Source organism: Lates calcarifer, linkage group LG7_1, assembly GCF_001640805.2.
Source record: "Lates calcarifer isolate ASB-BC8 linkage group LG7_1, TLL_Latcal_v3, whole genome shotgun sequence".
In the NCBI taxonomy this organism is placed as follows: Eukaryota; Metazoa; Chordata; class Actinopteri; family Centropomidae; genus Lates; species Lates calcarifer.
Window position 1 is genome coordinate 12,018,196 of NC_066839.1, and position 15,232 is coordinate 12,033,427.

A 15,232-nucleotide genomic window follows, 5' to 3' on the forward strand; every position below is an offset into this window, starting at 1 on the left:
ACTCAGTAATAGCCAAATCATTCATGCTTTTTCCTCCACTCTGAGTTATTGCAGCTCCCTTTGTTCAGAGCTCAACAGGAGAAATGTCTCCCATTTGCAGACAGAGCAGATGGCTGCTGAGTCTTTGACAGAACACATTATAGCATTTATTTTTATCTTATTTATGCATTGTGGTGTGGATGATTTTATCACCTACTTTAACACCTCTCCCTAATTGTTATGAAATTACAATTTAATTTTAATTTTACTTCCTTTTGTGTCATAATATTTGTTTTACTTACATTAAAGAACGCTTTGTACCATTCCATAAAGTGAACTTTTTAACAGAACTTTTTACTCCACTGACTGACATTTAGTTTTGGACAGAAACTAAAACATCGTGCTGAATAATATTTCACACTTTGCTGAATGAATCAAATTAATATCTAATATTTATGTTGTATGAAAACATGATCAATACAATGATCTACAGACATATGGTTCTTCCTGAAACTTGCTCACAAGCCATCTGTGGTATATATATATATATTTATATATGTTATGGCGGCTGCTTGTGCTCATCTTAACACAGATGGCTTGTGAGCATATATATATATATATATATATATATATATATATATATATATAAATCATCTTCAAAAAGAGTTGAATTTACAGCTCTGATGAACCTGAAAATGGAGCATAAAGATTTGCTGTAGGGGAACTGCACTGACTTCCACCTACTGCAGCGTAGACGGTGTTATTATGTGTAGAACTGTATACGGTCAACAGCTCCACCTACTGGACTTTTTAGCGAACTACATGATTTGCAGCACATCCGATTAGTCTTACTCAAGATTATGCTGTAACCCACTGATTGATTCGTGGTCAGCTCATGTAAAACAAACATTTTTATCTTTTTATTTTCACGTCTTTGTTTAAATCGTTGTTTTTCTCGACGCCCGTCAAAACGTATTTTTCTTGTAATTTTTCGCTGCCTAGCAACGACCTGGTTCTCAGCTTAACGATTATTTTAAAACAGAGGTGACAAAACTCGCTCAGGTAGGCTGTTGTTTCCTTTACCTTGAACATTAAAGGAACTCCTAGCAAAAAGAAAAATGCATTTAAAAGTCAAACTGTCTTTTTAGATTAATTCAAATTAGAATTATTTTGGTCCAATTTAAAGGTTTCCTCCTGAGAGACGTTGGGCTGCTCTAACGGTCGCCACGTTCATGAAATCGTCCCAAAATCACCCAGTGGTAATGCTAGTTAATTCTTTGTCTCGGCAGTCAGGTTAACAACACTCTCAATCTTTTAACTAGAGCTTAAAGTGTCAAGAAAAGCGGTTTCATTCTGTATTTATCACACCGCTACAGAAAACTCACCTCCTCTCCTCTCCCTCAGGAGTTTGTGCAGGAGTACTGAAGGAGACCTCTGGTTCTTGGTGATGGATCATTTCGAGGAGGACAGTGGACTTCTCCAGCTCACAGAGGAACAAGAAGCTGAAGAGCAGCATCAGTCTGATCAGTCAGTCCTGCCCACAGGAAGCCAGGATGAGACACAGGACCACGAGAGTCCCACCCAGGGCCAAGAGCAGAACAGTACTGAAGAGTGGGACACTGACCTGGAAACAGGCGGTGTGTTAAAATGACCTTACAGACCAATAATGACAGATGCTTAGTGTTCAACTCCCCTCACCTCTTCTCTCCAGGGCATCAGCAGGTGCTGAACCGTGACGTGCACTGATGTCAGTTTCCTAGAAAAATGCCACAGAGGGTATTTTTAAAAAAATCTTAAATTTTATGTACAAAGCTCTTTCTAGAACTCTGGTGTTGTGTTAACTTTATATGTGGACAGTATATAAATAACTTACTGTTTAATTAGTTAATTGGTCTATTCATCCAATTTTTAGCCATCTAACCAGGTTCATGTTGTGTTTAATGATTAATTAATGATATTATTATGAATTATTGTTATATATAGCTGGGAATGTGTGACAAAAATGTGACAGATTCACACACTTGGTAAATAACTTTAGGCCATATCATCGATACTGGTCCATACTTTGGTCAGTACTGCCATGAAACATGGAAAGTACTGAATTCTGTATTTTGAGTATTAAAAGGTAAGCCTTACTGTCTTCTTTCTTTTTTCCTTTTTTGTCCCACTTCCTTTCAGATGCCCCAAAGAAGAGACAGAATTTGCCCCATTCAGAGCTGTACCTGCAGGCCTGCCAGCGGACAGGAACCGTTCCTGTTTCCTCCTTCTTCCATCTCGTGGATGAACCCAATGTCAATCTAAACCATTATGGTGTGGGACCTATGGGGGCCAAAGCTTTGTCCATAGCTCTGCAGGTAAGAGTCCTCAACCGTTTCATAGCTTCTCATTAAAAAAAATTCAGTGGAGATTATAAATGTAGACAGAAAGAGATGGGATCGGACCTTTACTTCCAAATTGTTTTTCGTGTTTTAGTTCAACACTGACATCACCAACCTTGAACTGGAGGACAACGCATTACAGGCACAGGGGACACGCTATCTGATGGAGATGCTTCAAACAAACATCAGCATTCAGAGTCTAGTAACTATTCTAAAAGTATCACGTCAGAGTAATGGTACTGGTACAGTTCTATTGAGATTGGACTAATGTTTTCAAAAATGACTGAATGTCTTTACCTCAGAATCTCTCCAACAACCAGCTGCACCTTGAAGGAGCAGACATAATCTCCAAAATGCTGTTAGACAATTATTACATCAAATCCATCAAACTCTCAGGTGCTCAACTAAGTCTTTTACCTCTAAGGTTTTTTTTTTTACATGTACCTCTGTACATCACTGTAATAAAGTAGAAATGAAGAGTGAAAGTGATCTTTTCTTTGGATTAGTAAATTAATTAATTTCCTCTTATTCCCGTAGGAAATGAATTTGATGATTCTGCTGCTAAATACTTTGCTGATACTTTAAAGGTGAGTCCAAAGTATTGATTGTTGGATCCATGTAGTGACTGACATATTTCCAAACGTACATTAAGCTGCAATTCATCGTTGTCTCTCATCTTACAGGGTGACTATGTGGTCAAAGAACTGGACCTCAGTCACAACAAGTTCTGTGAAGCAGGAGGAGAACACCTTGGCCACATGTTAGGTACAGTCATTCGTTTCTGGCTTCACTGGGAGAATTCCACTGCAGATGTTAAATTCTTCATTCATAATTTATCTAATAATTTGGAGCAAACAACACACAGACATTACATGTTAGGGACAGACTGAAATTTGCAATCTTTTCATGTTTTTGAAATTTGCAATCTTTTCATGTTTTATGTAAGAAAAAAACTATTCTATTTACATTTTTCTAAAAGGTTTACTTTTCTATAATCTAAACTGTATGACCTACAAATGCTGGTACAAGGCATTTTGCCACATAATGAAAGCTATTAATATGTAACAATTGAATTGTTACATTCCCAATATTCAAAATTTGGAAGGACCCATTGTGCTGTTCACTCAAAAAGTGGAAGCTAATGAGCTAGGTCAATTAGCTTAGCTTGGCTCCTCAAAGGTTTGCTAATGTTAACATGTTGACAAACAGTGGCTTAGATTGCTAACACTGACACTGATTCTCCATAGACATTCATTTTTGATCTCAGTATTTCCACACCTGCAAAATATGGTGTGTGTGTACCCTGATTTCTTGGCAAAAATGAATTTCAATTTCAGTCTGACTTTATGGATAATTTGTGGATTACATTTTCAAATGTGTTGTAACGGTTTAAATTTTGTTTCCTCTTTCTCAAAGCCACCAATGTAGGTATTGAAGTCCTAAATCTGAGCTGGAATCACATTCGTATGCGTGGTGCAGTGGCTTTGAGTGCTGGACTGAAGGTGACAAACATAACACACTCAAACACAAGCCTTCAGTGTGTATTTTAATGATTTGTGTCCTATCACAGCTGTTTGTCACATTTTTCTTACCTCAGGTGAACTCAACTCTGAAGCAGCTCCAGCTGTCGTGGAACGGTTTTGGCCTCATCGAGGCAGAGCCGCTGGGTCAAGCACTGAAACAGAACAGCACACTGGAGTTTCTGGACCTCAGCAATAACCGCATAGATGATCAGGCTGTGACCCTGCTCTGCCAGGGTCTGGCCACCAATGACACACTCAGGGTCCTCAAGGTGAGAGGACGAATCCCGGAGCACTGGTATTTAATATTGTTTGATCATCAGAATGCTGATTGAAACTTTTTGCAGTCACCGATATTAAATGCAAAGTTGTGTGTGTGTGTGTGTGTTTTGTTCAGCTGTCCTGTAACCCCATGACTAATGTTGGAGCTCTGACGCTGCTCAAAACAATTACAAACAACACAAAATCAGGACTGGAGGAGATCGATATTTCTGTAAGTGCAGCATGAATAAGATGTATTAATATGAATCCTGTATGAATATGTGATGATCATGTCTGCCTACTTTACTACTTCTAAGCTACGAACGTGTCTGTGTATGTGCAAATGCAGACAGTGTTTGTGTGTGAGGCCTTTGTGGAGCTGCTGGAAGAAGCCCATCAGAGGCGTCCTGCTATGGATGTCCAGTACAGCGTCATGAGCTCAGTCACCAGGAACCTATCTGCCCTCCACATCTTTCAGGTCTGTGGTCAGGAAGGGAGAGAAATTTAGATATGAACAAATACAAACTTTCACCTTGTATCTTAAAAGTCTTTTCCATTTTCTGCTACAGAAGCTTTAGTAACAGTTTTATGAAAGAGAGCTGAAATGTTTCCAAAACTAAAACATGCCTTGGACTCTTTTATAGAAGTTCCTTGACAACCGAAATGAGAGCGTCATGGATTTCTTCAAGGCTTTAGATAAAGAGGGAACCATGATGGTTTCCACTTCTGCTTTCAGGAACGCTATAAAGGTCAGGATAACAATTTCTCTGGACTGCACTGATAGTGATGTATTAATATATGATGCTAACGAATAGAGAAAATCTAACAGAGAAAACTATTAACTAGGCTGCAGTATTCAGATATACACTTGTGTATGAAAGCAAGGTAGAGAAAATGATGTCATGTGTGCAGGCAGCTGACATACCTCTGGATCAGCGACAGCTTGACTGGTTGGTCAGGAAGTTTGACAAAAACTGCACAGCCACCATAATCTACAGGTTAGTCTGTGAACTGGTGCACGTAGGATAATTCGAACAGAGCTGACGTCCTATATTTATCATGCAGACAAATAAAGTACTCACTTGGCTGGTGGACATGGGGTGAGGTCAGTTGGGACCCATATTAAAAAGAAAACATGCTTTTCCACTTTACCCCCAGTGGTGACTAAGAATGTACATCGTTTAAGATTTGGATGTGTTTTGAAAACCTGGATAAATTTTGGATACCACTTTGTAGTGTGAAAGTTCATCATTGACAATTGTAGTTGTAATATTTTAATCGCTTAATAAATTCCACACAAATCACCTGCAAACATTTTCAGAAAACTATGTTGAGTGTCAGACATCAATATCATGTTCAGTTTTCTCTTTGAGCTGTTTCTCTTTGTTGCAGTCAGTTTGCTGAGTCATAGATCCAGACGCACAGCACGTCTTAGATGAAGATAGGATAAAAGATGAGACATCTTCAAATAAAAGTTCAAGTCTGTTATTCTGATGTTGTCCTTCACTTGCTAGCAGAATTACTTTTCATTACCAGCAGGTCCTCTACTTTTGTCCCACCACTGTCACAAAAGCACAATTTTAAATTTTGCAAAAACTCAGTGGTATTGTGTACCACTGACAGGTGTACCCTAACAGCAGCATCCTGTGACGTCAGTGATGCCCCCTCCCCTCCTTCCACGGTGGTTCTTAGCTTGAACCAATTCTGTCCAGTGTGAATACTTGAACCTCTGACACCAACCAGCTGCACCCACCTCAGCACTGCCAGCTGTGTCTGCGGCTGGGCCACGAGGTCCGCTGCCTCATTCTCTCCATCCAAAAATAATCTTCTGGTATGACAACAGAACAAGAGGAGGAAGAAAAAGAGAGCTGGCGTCCATATCAAAGGGCCGAGAGGAGAGAAAGAATAGGGCCAGATGCAAGCTAGTTGTTTCGCCACATCGGTTAGCTTTGAATGAAACAGCCTGTAAAGGAAAACAGCACACTTATGAATATGCATGTGCAGCATTACTTATGCAGGCCCCACAGAGTACGATTATTAAGGGTGTTCTGATGAATTGTCTCAAGGTGTAATGTCCAACAGTGCATTCTGTTTCTGTTAGGTGGCTCCAGTAGTAAACACAGAGGAGACAATGACATGACGCACTATCTCACCTGCATATACGCTTTGTATCTTGAGTATGTGGCTTAACATGCCCCCAGAGTGACAGCATCTTAAACAGAGCTGAGCTGTAATGTTGTAAATGTTATTGTCTGTGTTGTCCTCATCATTGGGGTCATCATTCAAAACTGGTGTTCAAGGGATGACCTGCCACACAGGATATTTAGCAGTCTGCCTCCTCCTGCTCCATCAATCCTCAAGTCGATCAGTTTCAAGCCTTGCAAAATAATTTTAGACAGCTTTATCAATATTACTATTCAAAAAATTAAAGCAGAAATCACTGCTTTTTTACTTCCAACTTCTGTAATGTCTTATTTTGTAAATGTTGCTGAACTAGACATCAGAGGCCAGTGTAAAATAATGAAGCAAGTTCTCACCATGATGTGTGTCTCCTTGTTGCTGCATCTTAGTAAAAAAGTTTTCTTAAATCCACCTTAGTCTGTTGACATTACCTAAAAACAAGAAATATAACGATCTGTAGTGAAAATACATCAACATGATTTTTTGTTCATGAATGACTTATATTAAATACATCAACAGAAGTCCCTTTAAAATAAGATTAGGTTTTTACACCAGATTCAATTAATTTCACTGCACTGTGAAAAAAAGTTGTTAATGAATAAATATAAGAAAAATGAAATTTCCATTTTAGCCATATCACATCAGTGGGTTTACATTATATCGTACCTTACTCCATCAGATAGATTTAACCCTTAGTGTTGATTGTTATAGAGCCGCAGTAACTCTTTGAATCTACAAACAACAATTTTGTATCTTATCATCAAGTTATCCACAACATATTGATGCTAATTATTAGTAGAATATTTTCTGTGTGGCTCAGAGAGATGTGCACCAACAACAAAGTTATTTTAATAACATAGATTATTAACAAAAATATATTATGCTGAACCATATGGACTTACCTTATCTCTGTGGAGAAGCTCCACTGTATTCACCGTTTCAGGTTTAGATTATCGCAACACTGTGGGGGTCAGGACAGTGTTTGACTCTAATAACCATCTGTAATGAGTCATTGATTTGGAGGTTGTGCTTTACTCATTGAGCATCTACATTCAACTGAAACTACTGAAGCTGTTTCATACTTTTCTGTCAATATCGGATTAAACAGCTGAGTTTGAGACATAAAACAACACACGCTGTGCAGTTATACCTTTAATTTGTTCCCTTTTTTTCCCTGGAAAGCTAGGAGTTTAACAATATGTATAAAAAATATTCAGAGTACTTGAAAAGGGTTTTCATTCTCAAAAACTTTATCAATTTTATTCAACTATTTAGAAGTGAAAGTGTTTTGGAATAAAAATATAAATGGAGAATTCTGGCTTTTTATAATGGTGTCATCTTACACTCAAAGCACACTTTTTTCCAAATGGACAAAAATATAATTCTTTATATAATGACATTGATATAATTAGCTTATTTAAAAGACAGAAAAAATAACAGAATAATTTAGGTAAATTATCTCTCTGATGTGGCTTAATGAAAACAAACAGCTAGCTGCCAATTTCTAATGGGCCATCTTTCATGTGAATGGACACAAAGACTTAAAACCCACATCTTATTGAGCAGTCCAATTGGAAATTCACAGATTTGGCCAAATTTTGAAGACGAAACAAAAACCTGCCAACAAACCCTTCAGATATCTATGCACCCACTGGCACACGCTGCCAATTAACATGATCTCGAAAGCGCTAATGGAATCTTGAGCGGTAATAAAAGTAAATAATTAAATTAAAGGAACCCTTGTATCATTGTTTGCTGTATTCAGGCCCATTAGGACCTCCAGTATTCTCATGGTAATCTAATGTTTGGGTTTTTTGTGTTCTCATAATGAATTCTGTGTTTTTCCTCCAAACAGTGTTGTTCAGACATTTGTGTAGGTGCTGGCAGAGAAACAAAGACGTACATTAGGAGCCATTGTCCCCTGTGATTATTAAAGTAAACAGAAATACTGAAGGGGTATCATACACAGCTGCACACACTTGAGCCTGTGTTTGTGAAGTGGCAGAAAGGGCCAAGCAACCCTCAAGACTTTGTCAGAGATGATCCCATTATTTTGAGCTTCTCAAGAGCCGAGCGGTAGGCCGGCTAATGAGGCTTTGAAGATCAGTCTTTGGCACAGAATTCATCTGCAGCAGAGAATTTGAGAGCAAATAGATTTGGCACGAGATAAAATGCTTCGGCCAAGATCGACCGTGAAGATGTTCCCTGCCTCAGCCTGGTGCTTTTATTTTGCTGTTATCGTATTTCCAAGTTACTTTGAAAAAGACAAACTCTGTTCTTAGTAGATGAACGTTAAGGTGAAATGTACAGTATTTCTGGTGCAGTGTATGCTTGGTATTTGATCTATGCAACTTCAGAAACTAGGTAAAAATGCTCATCATTCTCAGTTCCCTGAAGTCAATGTGATCCTCTGTCTTGTTTTGTTTCTTGGGAAAATTGTGGCATTTTTACTTGAAATCATCAATTAATTATCAATAATTGCAGCTGTTTTGTCAATTGACAGAAAATCAAAAATCAATTAATAGTTTCAGTGCAAGAGAATCATGATTGACTAATGGCAATACAGCGTGATGTATTAAGTCTGTGAAGGAAATGTGCAGGACAAGTTTCAGTACATAAAACTCTTGAGATGTTTCATGTTTAAAATTGTTTCTTTAAATAGATACAAGTATTTTATATATAGGATAGCACATTGAAAATTCTAACATTGGAGCTAAACATAAAAATCTGCTGCCAAATTGTGCGTTTTGAACATTCCTCCCAACATATACATACTGTAAATATATGAATATATATGTTAAAAAACAAATAGTGTCCGGTTTGTGTTTTGTATTTTCTGCTAATGAACAGTGAATTCATTTGTGTCTGTTTGATCAACAGTTTTAGACTTTGACGGCCTGACAACAGTGAGAAAAGTTTAAAACACAAATCAGAACGATACAGGACATGAATGAGTGTGCAAAGCAGGAATATAACTGAACTAAGTCACCTCTACCCACATGCTCATCAAACAGTCGACATGGATTCAAAGGCATGGCACTGATATACACGTGTTCTGTTTGAAAACCTAACTTCCAGTTCGCTGATCCTTTCTTCCCTAGACTGCAGCTAGTAACAATGACTAGCAGTGAACCAAATAAATCTCTCAGTCCTGTGTTGACATTAAAACATCTTGAACTAATATGAGTGAGCTCTGTTTTGCCCGGCTGTGGAAAAAGTGGCTCAGGAGCAACGACTAATGAGCAGGTGAGAAAGTCTTGTAGCCAACTCTTGCCTGGAAAAGCCATTTGTATTTCATGATTACGCAACTGTGACAAGGATGCAGCGAGTGTTTATCTACTGCTTCATATGTTCATCTGAGGAACACATGGGTACAATAAAATACCCATATGCAAGTTATCTTCAGTATTATCTGCCTGTGTATTTTTGTCCTAAGACATGTAACTGTGACTGTGCTTTTTCTTTCCTAAATCCAAATGTAGCGCAACAGTTACTAACAAAAGATGGCCAACGATCATTTTGCCTTTTGGTTTGTTGATTTAAAGCAGGTAGATACTTTAAATTACTCTCTACGGATAAGTATAAGTCAGCATATTTAAGCTCCATGTGAGTGTTGGACCACAGCCTTAATAACCCCCACCCCCACCCCCGCAGTGTGACACAACAGTTAAAAAGACAACAATAGTTGTGTAGCCGATTTTGTGCGACTTTGTGCGTGTTTTGTGTTGTGGAGTTCATTTTATGCAGCTGAGCTATAAAACAAGAGTAATGTGGTGCCACAAACATCACATGTCCAGAAGCAGCACTCGCGGATCTTCCACCACAGATTTGATCTTGCGTAAGAAAGTGACCGCTTCTCTGCCGTCAACGAGTCGATGGTCGTACGTCAGTGCCACATACATCATGGGTCGGATTTCAACCTGACAAAGCACAAAGTGGTTTGAGAGTTTACTCACAAATAGATGTGTTTTAGTATGTATGATCATTGCCTGTGCAGGAATAAATGAATGACTTCCTGGTATTTGATCATTTGGGAATGACAACTGTTTTCCAAGTCACACACTTAAGCTTGTTTCATTATTTTCTTTTGAAGTGCAGAAAAAAAAGTTTTGCCATCTGTATCTATTGACACATGATTCTCACCTGGCCATTTATGGCTACGGGTCGGTCGAAGATGCCATGCATGCCCAGGATGGCAGACTGGGGAGGGTTGATGATGGGAGTACCAAACAAGGAGCCAAACACGCCACCATTGCTGATGGTGAACGTGCCCCCATCCATATCTTCAACTGCAAGTTCATTGTTACGAGCCTGACGTGCACATCACAAATGATTTTATTATTTTCAGAATTGTGGAGCAGTCTTAAAGATTTAAAAACAATTCAATAATCTCAGGATGCTGGTTATGAACTACAGCATAAAACTTTTTACCTTCTCTCCCAGTGCATTAATGGCTTTTTCTATGTCAGTGAAGTTCATGGTCTCAACATTACGGATCACGGGTACAACAAGCCCCTACAAAAATAAATGTTATTCAGATGTAGTCAGTGTCTAACAGCAACGGTTTATACACAAAAATGTTTTACTGTTTTAAATTTAGAAGTTCTACCTTTGGAGTTGCCACAGCAACACTAATGTCCACATAATCCCTGTAGACAATCTCTTTGGTTGTATCATCAATAACTGCGGTAAAAAACATTTTGGGAATAACATTTAGTTAATACAAAAAATAAACTAACAAAAAACAAACTATAATTTCTTGCTATGTGCACTATAATTTAAAAAGTCCAATTTTAAGTAAAAGAAAAATTGGACGTAGGTCTGTGTTGTTTTACCAGCATTGACAGCAGGTTGGTCAGTCAGAGCGTGAGCTGCAGCCTTCACGAACGCTGACATAAAACCCAGTTTGATGTTGTGCTTTTTCAAGAAAGCATCCTTATGGAGTTTCCTCATCTCCTGAATGTTGCTGAAGTAAAAGTGATGACATATTAGAAAATTTGTTTAGTGGGGAAACATCTTTATAAAACAGTACCTTCAGTCAAATATATCCTGTGATCACATGTGACACTGAGGTGAAAACACTTCTGCTTTGAATGTGAACCAGGTTCTTTTATATTGAGGTTTATAACCCTGACTGGCTAAGGTTCAGGCCAATGTAAATGTGACACAGAAAGTTGTAATGATCTTTTCCGGAGCTTCCACGTCTCACCTCATGTCCACCTCGTTGAAGGTTGTCAGCATGGCACAGGTGTTCTGAGCCTCTTTCAGCCTCTGGGCGATCCTCAACCTCATACGGTTCATCTTCACCTGGACAGCAAGAGAACAAAAAGATCTGTGAACCATCTCCTGTACCTTGTTGGTAGGCCATGCAAAAAACTTCATTATCACCGATGTGTGTTACCCTGTTTTCTCCTCTGGCTCCTGCTGGAGGAGCTGGAGCTGGAGCTGCAGCAGTGGGCTTGACGGCAGAAACTAGAGAGGAGAGAAAGGGGAAAAACACTTTCTGCTCAGATACACACATATACACATTATAATAAATACATAAATGCTCTCTGTAGATTTATGTAATAGAGAAGGAAACAAACCAGGTTTGGCTGGGGCAGCCTGCGGTGGCACTGGGGGCACTGTAGGCATGGCTGTGGGGGTTGGAGCTGGAGGAGGTGGAGGGGCTTCAGCTGCAGCAGCTGGTGCCTCTGCAGCCGGAGAGGGAGCAGCTTTGGCAGCAGCAGCTGAGGAGAGAGAAGTAAATAAGGACAAATACAGTAAGGGTCTAATGATTTGGAAAACACACATTTTGCTGACACAGTCCTGTCATAATACAATTAAAATTGTAAATCTTTATCCATTTAGATTAGGTTCTAAGCTGCACAGCTACAGCAGTAATGTATAAAATACAACTGTGTCAAGACAGCACTCTACTCAACACAATGATTTATCAAAAATATATTGTGCTGGTGACAGTACTGACTGATAAAAACTGATTGAGATATTGGCACCAACAATGGAAAACATAAAACAGGACTCAGGTTCAGGTTCATGTACTTCAGTGATAAAATGATAAGTGGTGTTCGATTAAGCACACCTCCTTTCCGGAGTTTGAAGAGCGGTGTTCCTCCTTCTACCTTCCCTCCGTCGGGCACCAGCAGTTCCTCAATTACACCAGCTGCTGGAGCAGGGACTTGTACTGAGGTCTGAGAGTATAAAATACATGTTTTGCATATTTTTTTCTTACAGCATTTACGTTTTTTTTTTTAATCTTTCAGATCATTTTAGAACAATGTTTTCTCTTGTTCATACCTTATCGGTCTCAATTTCACACACCACCTCATCTTCTGTCACGGAGTCGCCCACAGCTGAAACATAGACAACGGAGGAGAATGTTTTTCCATGTGCAGAAATGTGATTACAATACAGGAGACTGACACCTGTGAAATATCTGACCTATCATAAGTGACAAATACCAACCTTTCTCCCACCTCACATCTCCCTCTGTAACAGATTCTGCGAATGCAGGAGTCTTGACTGTGACTACTTCATCCCCTGTACAAAGGCAGACGCTACTGTTACTATAAGTTAAACACTGAGCAGAGTTGCGTTCAATCCAAAATGTTGAGAGCTGTTGCAGTACGTACTGTGAACAGCAGATGTCTTGAAGTATCTGATGTGGAAGACATTTGCTGATGATGGAAATTCACATCTAAATGTAAAAAAAAAAAAAGAAGCAGCAATAATTGTTTTTTGAATAAATGCAATGAAAATAAATTCTTCAAATTATTTGAGGGATGTAACTAATGATTACTTTCATTGCTAATTCATCTTTTTTTTCTATTAGTCCACAAAAATTCAGACCACAGTCATGTCAGACTCTGACAAAAAGCTCAAGATGACATCTTCAAATATCTATTTTTATCAGAAAACTGAAAATAATTCATTTACAATTATATAAAACAAAGGAAAGCAGAAAATACTCACATTGGAACAATTAACTGATTGATCATTTCGGCACTAAATAACTTTTCTAACAGGCACACACAATACTGACCAATATTATAATGTACAGCTGTAAGTATATAGTTAGTTAGAGGCTCTCTACAGATGAAGTTTTTACCTGAAAGACGCTCAAAGACAAACATCAAAATGGAAGGGAGGACTTACGGCTGAGAATTCCTGTAAACTAACCGACTGCAGACAGAGAGGCCTTGAATGTGAAAAAGAAAAGAGAAACAGAAAAAAGAACATTTTTTAAAAGCCATAACCTACTGCCTCTCCTGAGGCTCAAACATGAGTGGAGTTCACTGAAAGCTGCAGTTAACCACTTGTGCGCTCCTCAGGCATCTCAGCCATTCAACAAGCACTACTGATTCTGCTTTGGATGACCCACTTGTACAGCGTGTTTATTCATGAGCAGTAGAATAAAGACAGCGGTCTTAGATGTTGCATTACTGTTGAGGTTCTCAAACCCAGCTGAAGGACTGGTCTTCATAGTTAGTGTAGAGGTACACTTACCTGATACACTTTGTCGGACCAGCACATTATTGGCCTGAAGAGATAAAATGAAAAATAAATAAGTCAGCTTGACCAGTACTTATCTGGATGTGTTTGTGAATTTTGTCTTGTTTTGTACTGGGAGCTTTTAAAATTATATTAGTGTAATTTAGATCTATTGCCCTCCCCCAACTGTGATTAAAACCACATGTCAAATATGAGCATCAAACCATAACCTGCTTTTCTCCTAAACTGAACTGAACACAAGGTTAAACAGCTAAATGTTTTAGTCTGCTGTGGCACTGCAGTCTCGCTCAGTTTGACTGTAAACAGACAAGCAAAAGTGATACGTTTTCTAAACAGATTCAACAGTAAATACTGACTGTGGTGACTCAAAGACAAAAGATTAACCATCTCAACCCTGCTTTTAAAACTTGTGTGTACCCTCACTATGTAGTTCAATGGGTTTTCTAGAGTGTTATATCGCAGCGGAGGGCTACATCGCCTGAAATACCTCCACTAGCATAACATATTAATGCACTCTAACACCTCTCTGTGTAATTCAGTGCAATTCAATAATACTCTGATGAACATTAAACTGAACCATCGTCTCTTTAACACAGCTTCCACAAACACTGAACATTACAACCTTCATTTACTGAGACATTTACTATTGTATTGCAACAGTCCTGCACTGACAAGACAGCTGAACTTGAGAGGGCACTGCACATACATGTCTAACCATGACATGTGCTATTTCTGTCAGGTCACCTCAACCACAAGGCACCGTAACATGCTAACATAAGCTGTCACGACTGGGGCTTGAATTGTAAAGTCAACCACTGAGAAACTAAAAATAAAAAGACACTAATTATAGCTAGCTAACAGAGGGTAGAAGGTTTGCTCTCCTAGCTTGTTAGCTAGCTAGTTTGGTGTGACTTGCTGGCTACAGCTAACGCTAACTGCGGCTTTTTTAAGTTTCGTCAGATATAACTCCCTCTTCATTAGTCAGATAACTAATGTGATATAGTTCTCAGCCTCTGTTCAGACTTGAGCTCCCTCTGAAGCTGTATCTGTCTGTCCTTGGTAGCCGAGGCCCTGTTCCACAAGCTAACGCCTGCGGTATGCTAGTCAACAGTCAGTTGTGTATTATAATCAGCAGGAACTGTCTCAGAGTTTAACACACACATGCTCAATTCAATGATTTTTTTTAAAGCCTACCTGACTCACCGCTGACAGGGAACGGCCAAGCGTCCGGTACACACATCGGGATCGTGATAACATAGCTGCAGCTGGCGGCTGTACCTGATGTTTGCCAGCCGTTGAAGGAGAGGTGTTCGGCGGCTCGCTGCTCGCAGGCTCGGGGGCGGTCCCACTAGGAGGAACCACCGCGGCTGGCCGGGGTAGGGTGGGGGGGGGGTTGTAGTT

At 39.2% G+C, this 15,232-nt stretch overlaps 2 protein-coding genes across 5 annotated transcripts; one reads left to right on the plus strand and one right to left on the minus strand.

The window, feature by feature from the left end:
* Window positions 1-772: 772 nt before the first annotated feature.
* LOC108895609 (leucine-rich repeat-containing protein 74A) lies at window positions 773-6,513 on the plus strand. Of its 3 annotated transcripts, none has more exons than XM_018694485.2 (15): window positions 773-1,041; window positions 1,166-1,238; window positions 1,384-1,616; window positions 2,158-2,333; window positions 2,452-2,559; window positions 2,660-2,753; window positions 2,895-2,944; window positions 3,041-3,122; window positions 3,774-3,859; window positions 3,955-4,149; window positions 4,275-4,370; window positions 4,488-4,616; window positions 4,783-4,887; window positions 5,051-5,136; window positions 5,535-6,513. In XM_018694485.2, exons 3-15 carry the CDS (start codon window positions 1,427-1,429, stop codon window positions 5,575-5,577), a joined length of 1,440 nt encoding a protein of 479 aa, XP_018550001.1. In that variant the 5' UTR covers window positions 773-1,041; window positions 1,166-1,238; window positions 1,384-1,426; the 3' UTR covers window positions 5,578-6,513. The 3 variants fall into 3 exon arrangements, with proteins under 3 accessions (XP_018550001.1, XP_018550002.1, XP_018550003.1); XM_018694486.2 differs by having other exon boundaries at window positions 774-1,041; window positions 5,531-6,513; XM_018694487.2 differs by lacking the exons at window positions 773-1,041; window positions 1,166-1,238; window positions 1,384-1,616 and adding an exon at window positions 1,621-1,701.
* Window positions 6,514-8,951: 2,438 nt separating this feature from the next.
* Window positions 8,952-15,193, minus strand: LOC108895607 (dihydrolipoyllysine-residue succinyltransferase component of 2-oxoglutarate dehydrogenase complex, mitochondrial). Of its 2 annotated transcripts, none has more exons than XM_018694482.2 (15): window positions 15,026-15,193; window positions 13,826-13,859; window positions 13,475-13,517; window positions 12,952-13,016; window positions 12,785-12,859; window positions 12,617-12,672; window positions 12,402-12,510; window positions 11,905-12,048; window positions 11,721-11,791; window positions 11,529-11,626; window positions 11,155-11,285; window positions 10,929-11,002; window positions 10,751-10,834; window positions 10,463-10,630; window positions 8,952-10,239 (listed from the first exon to the last, which is right to left on the minus strand). In XM_018694482.2, the coding sequence occupies exons 1-15, from the start codon at window positions 15,086-15,088 to the stop codon at window positions 10,105-10,107; spliced, it is 1,350 nt and encodes a 449-aa protein (XP_018549998.1). In that variant the 5' UTR covers window positions 15,089-15,193; the 3' UTR covers window positions 8,952-10,104. The 2 variants fall into 2 exon arrangements, with proteins under 2 accessions (XP_018549998.1, XP_018550000.1); XM_018694484.2 differs by having other exon boundaries at window positions 15,035-15,191.
* Window positions 15,194-15,232: the final 39 nt, after the last annotated feature.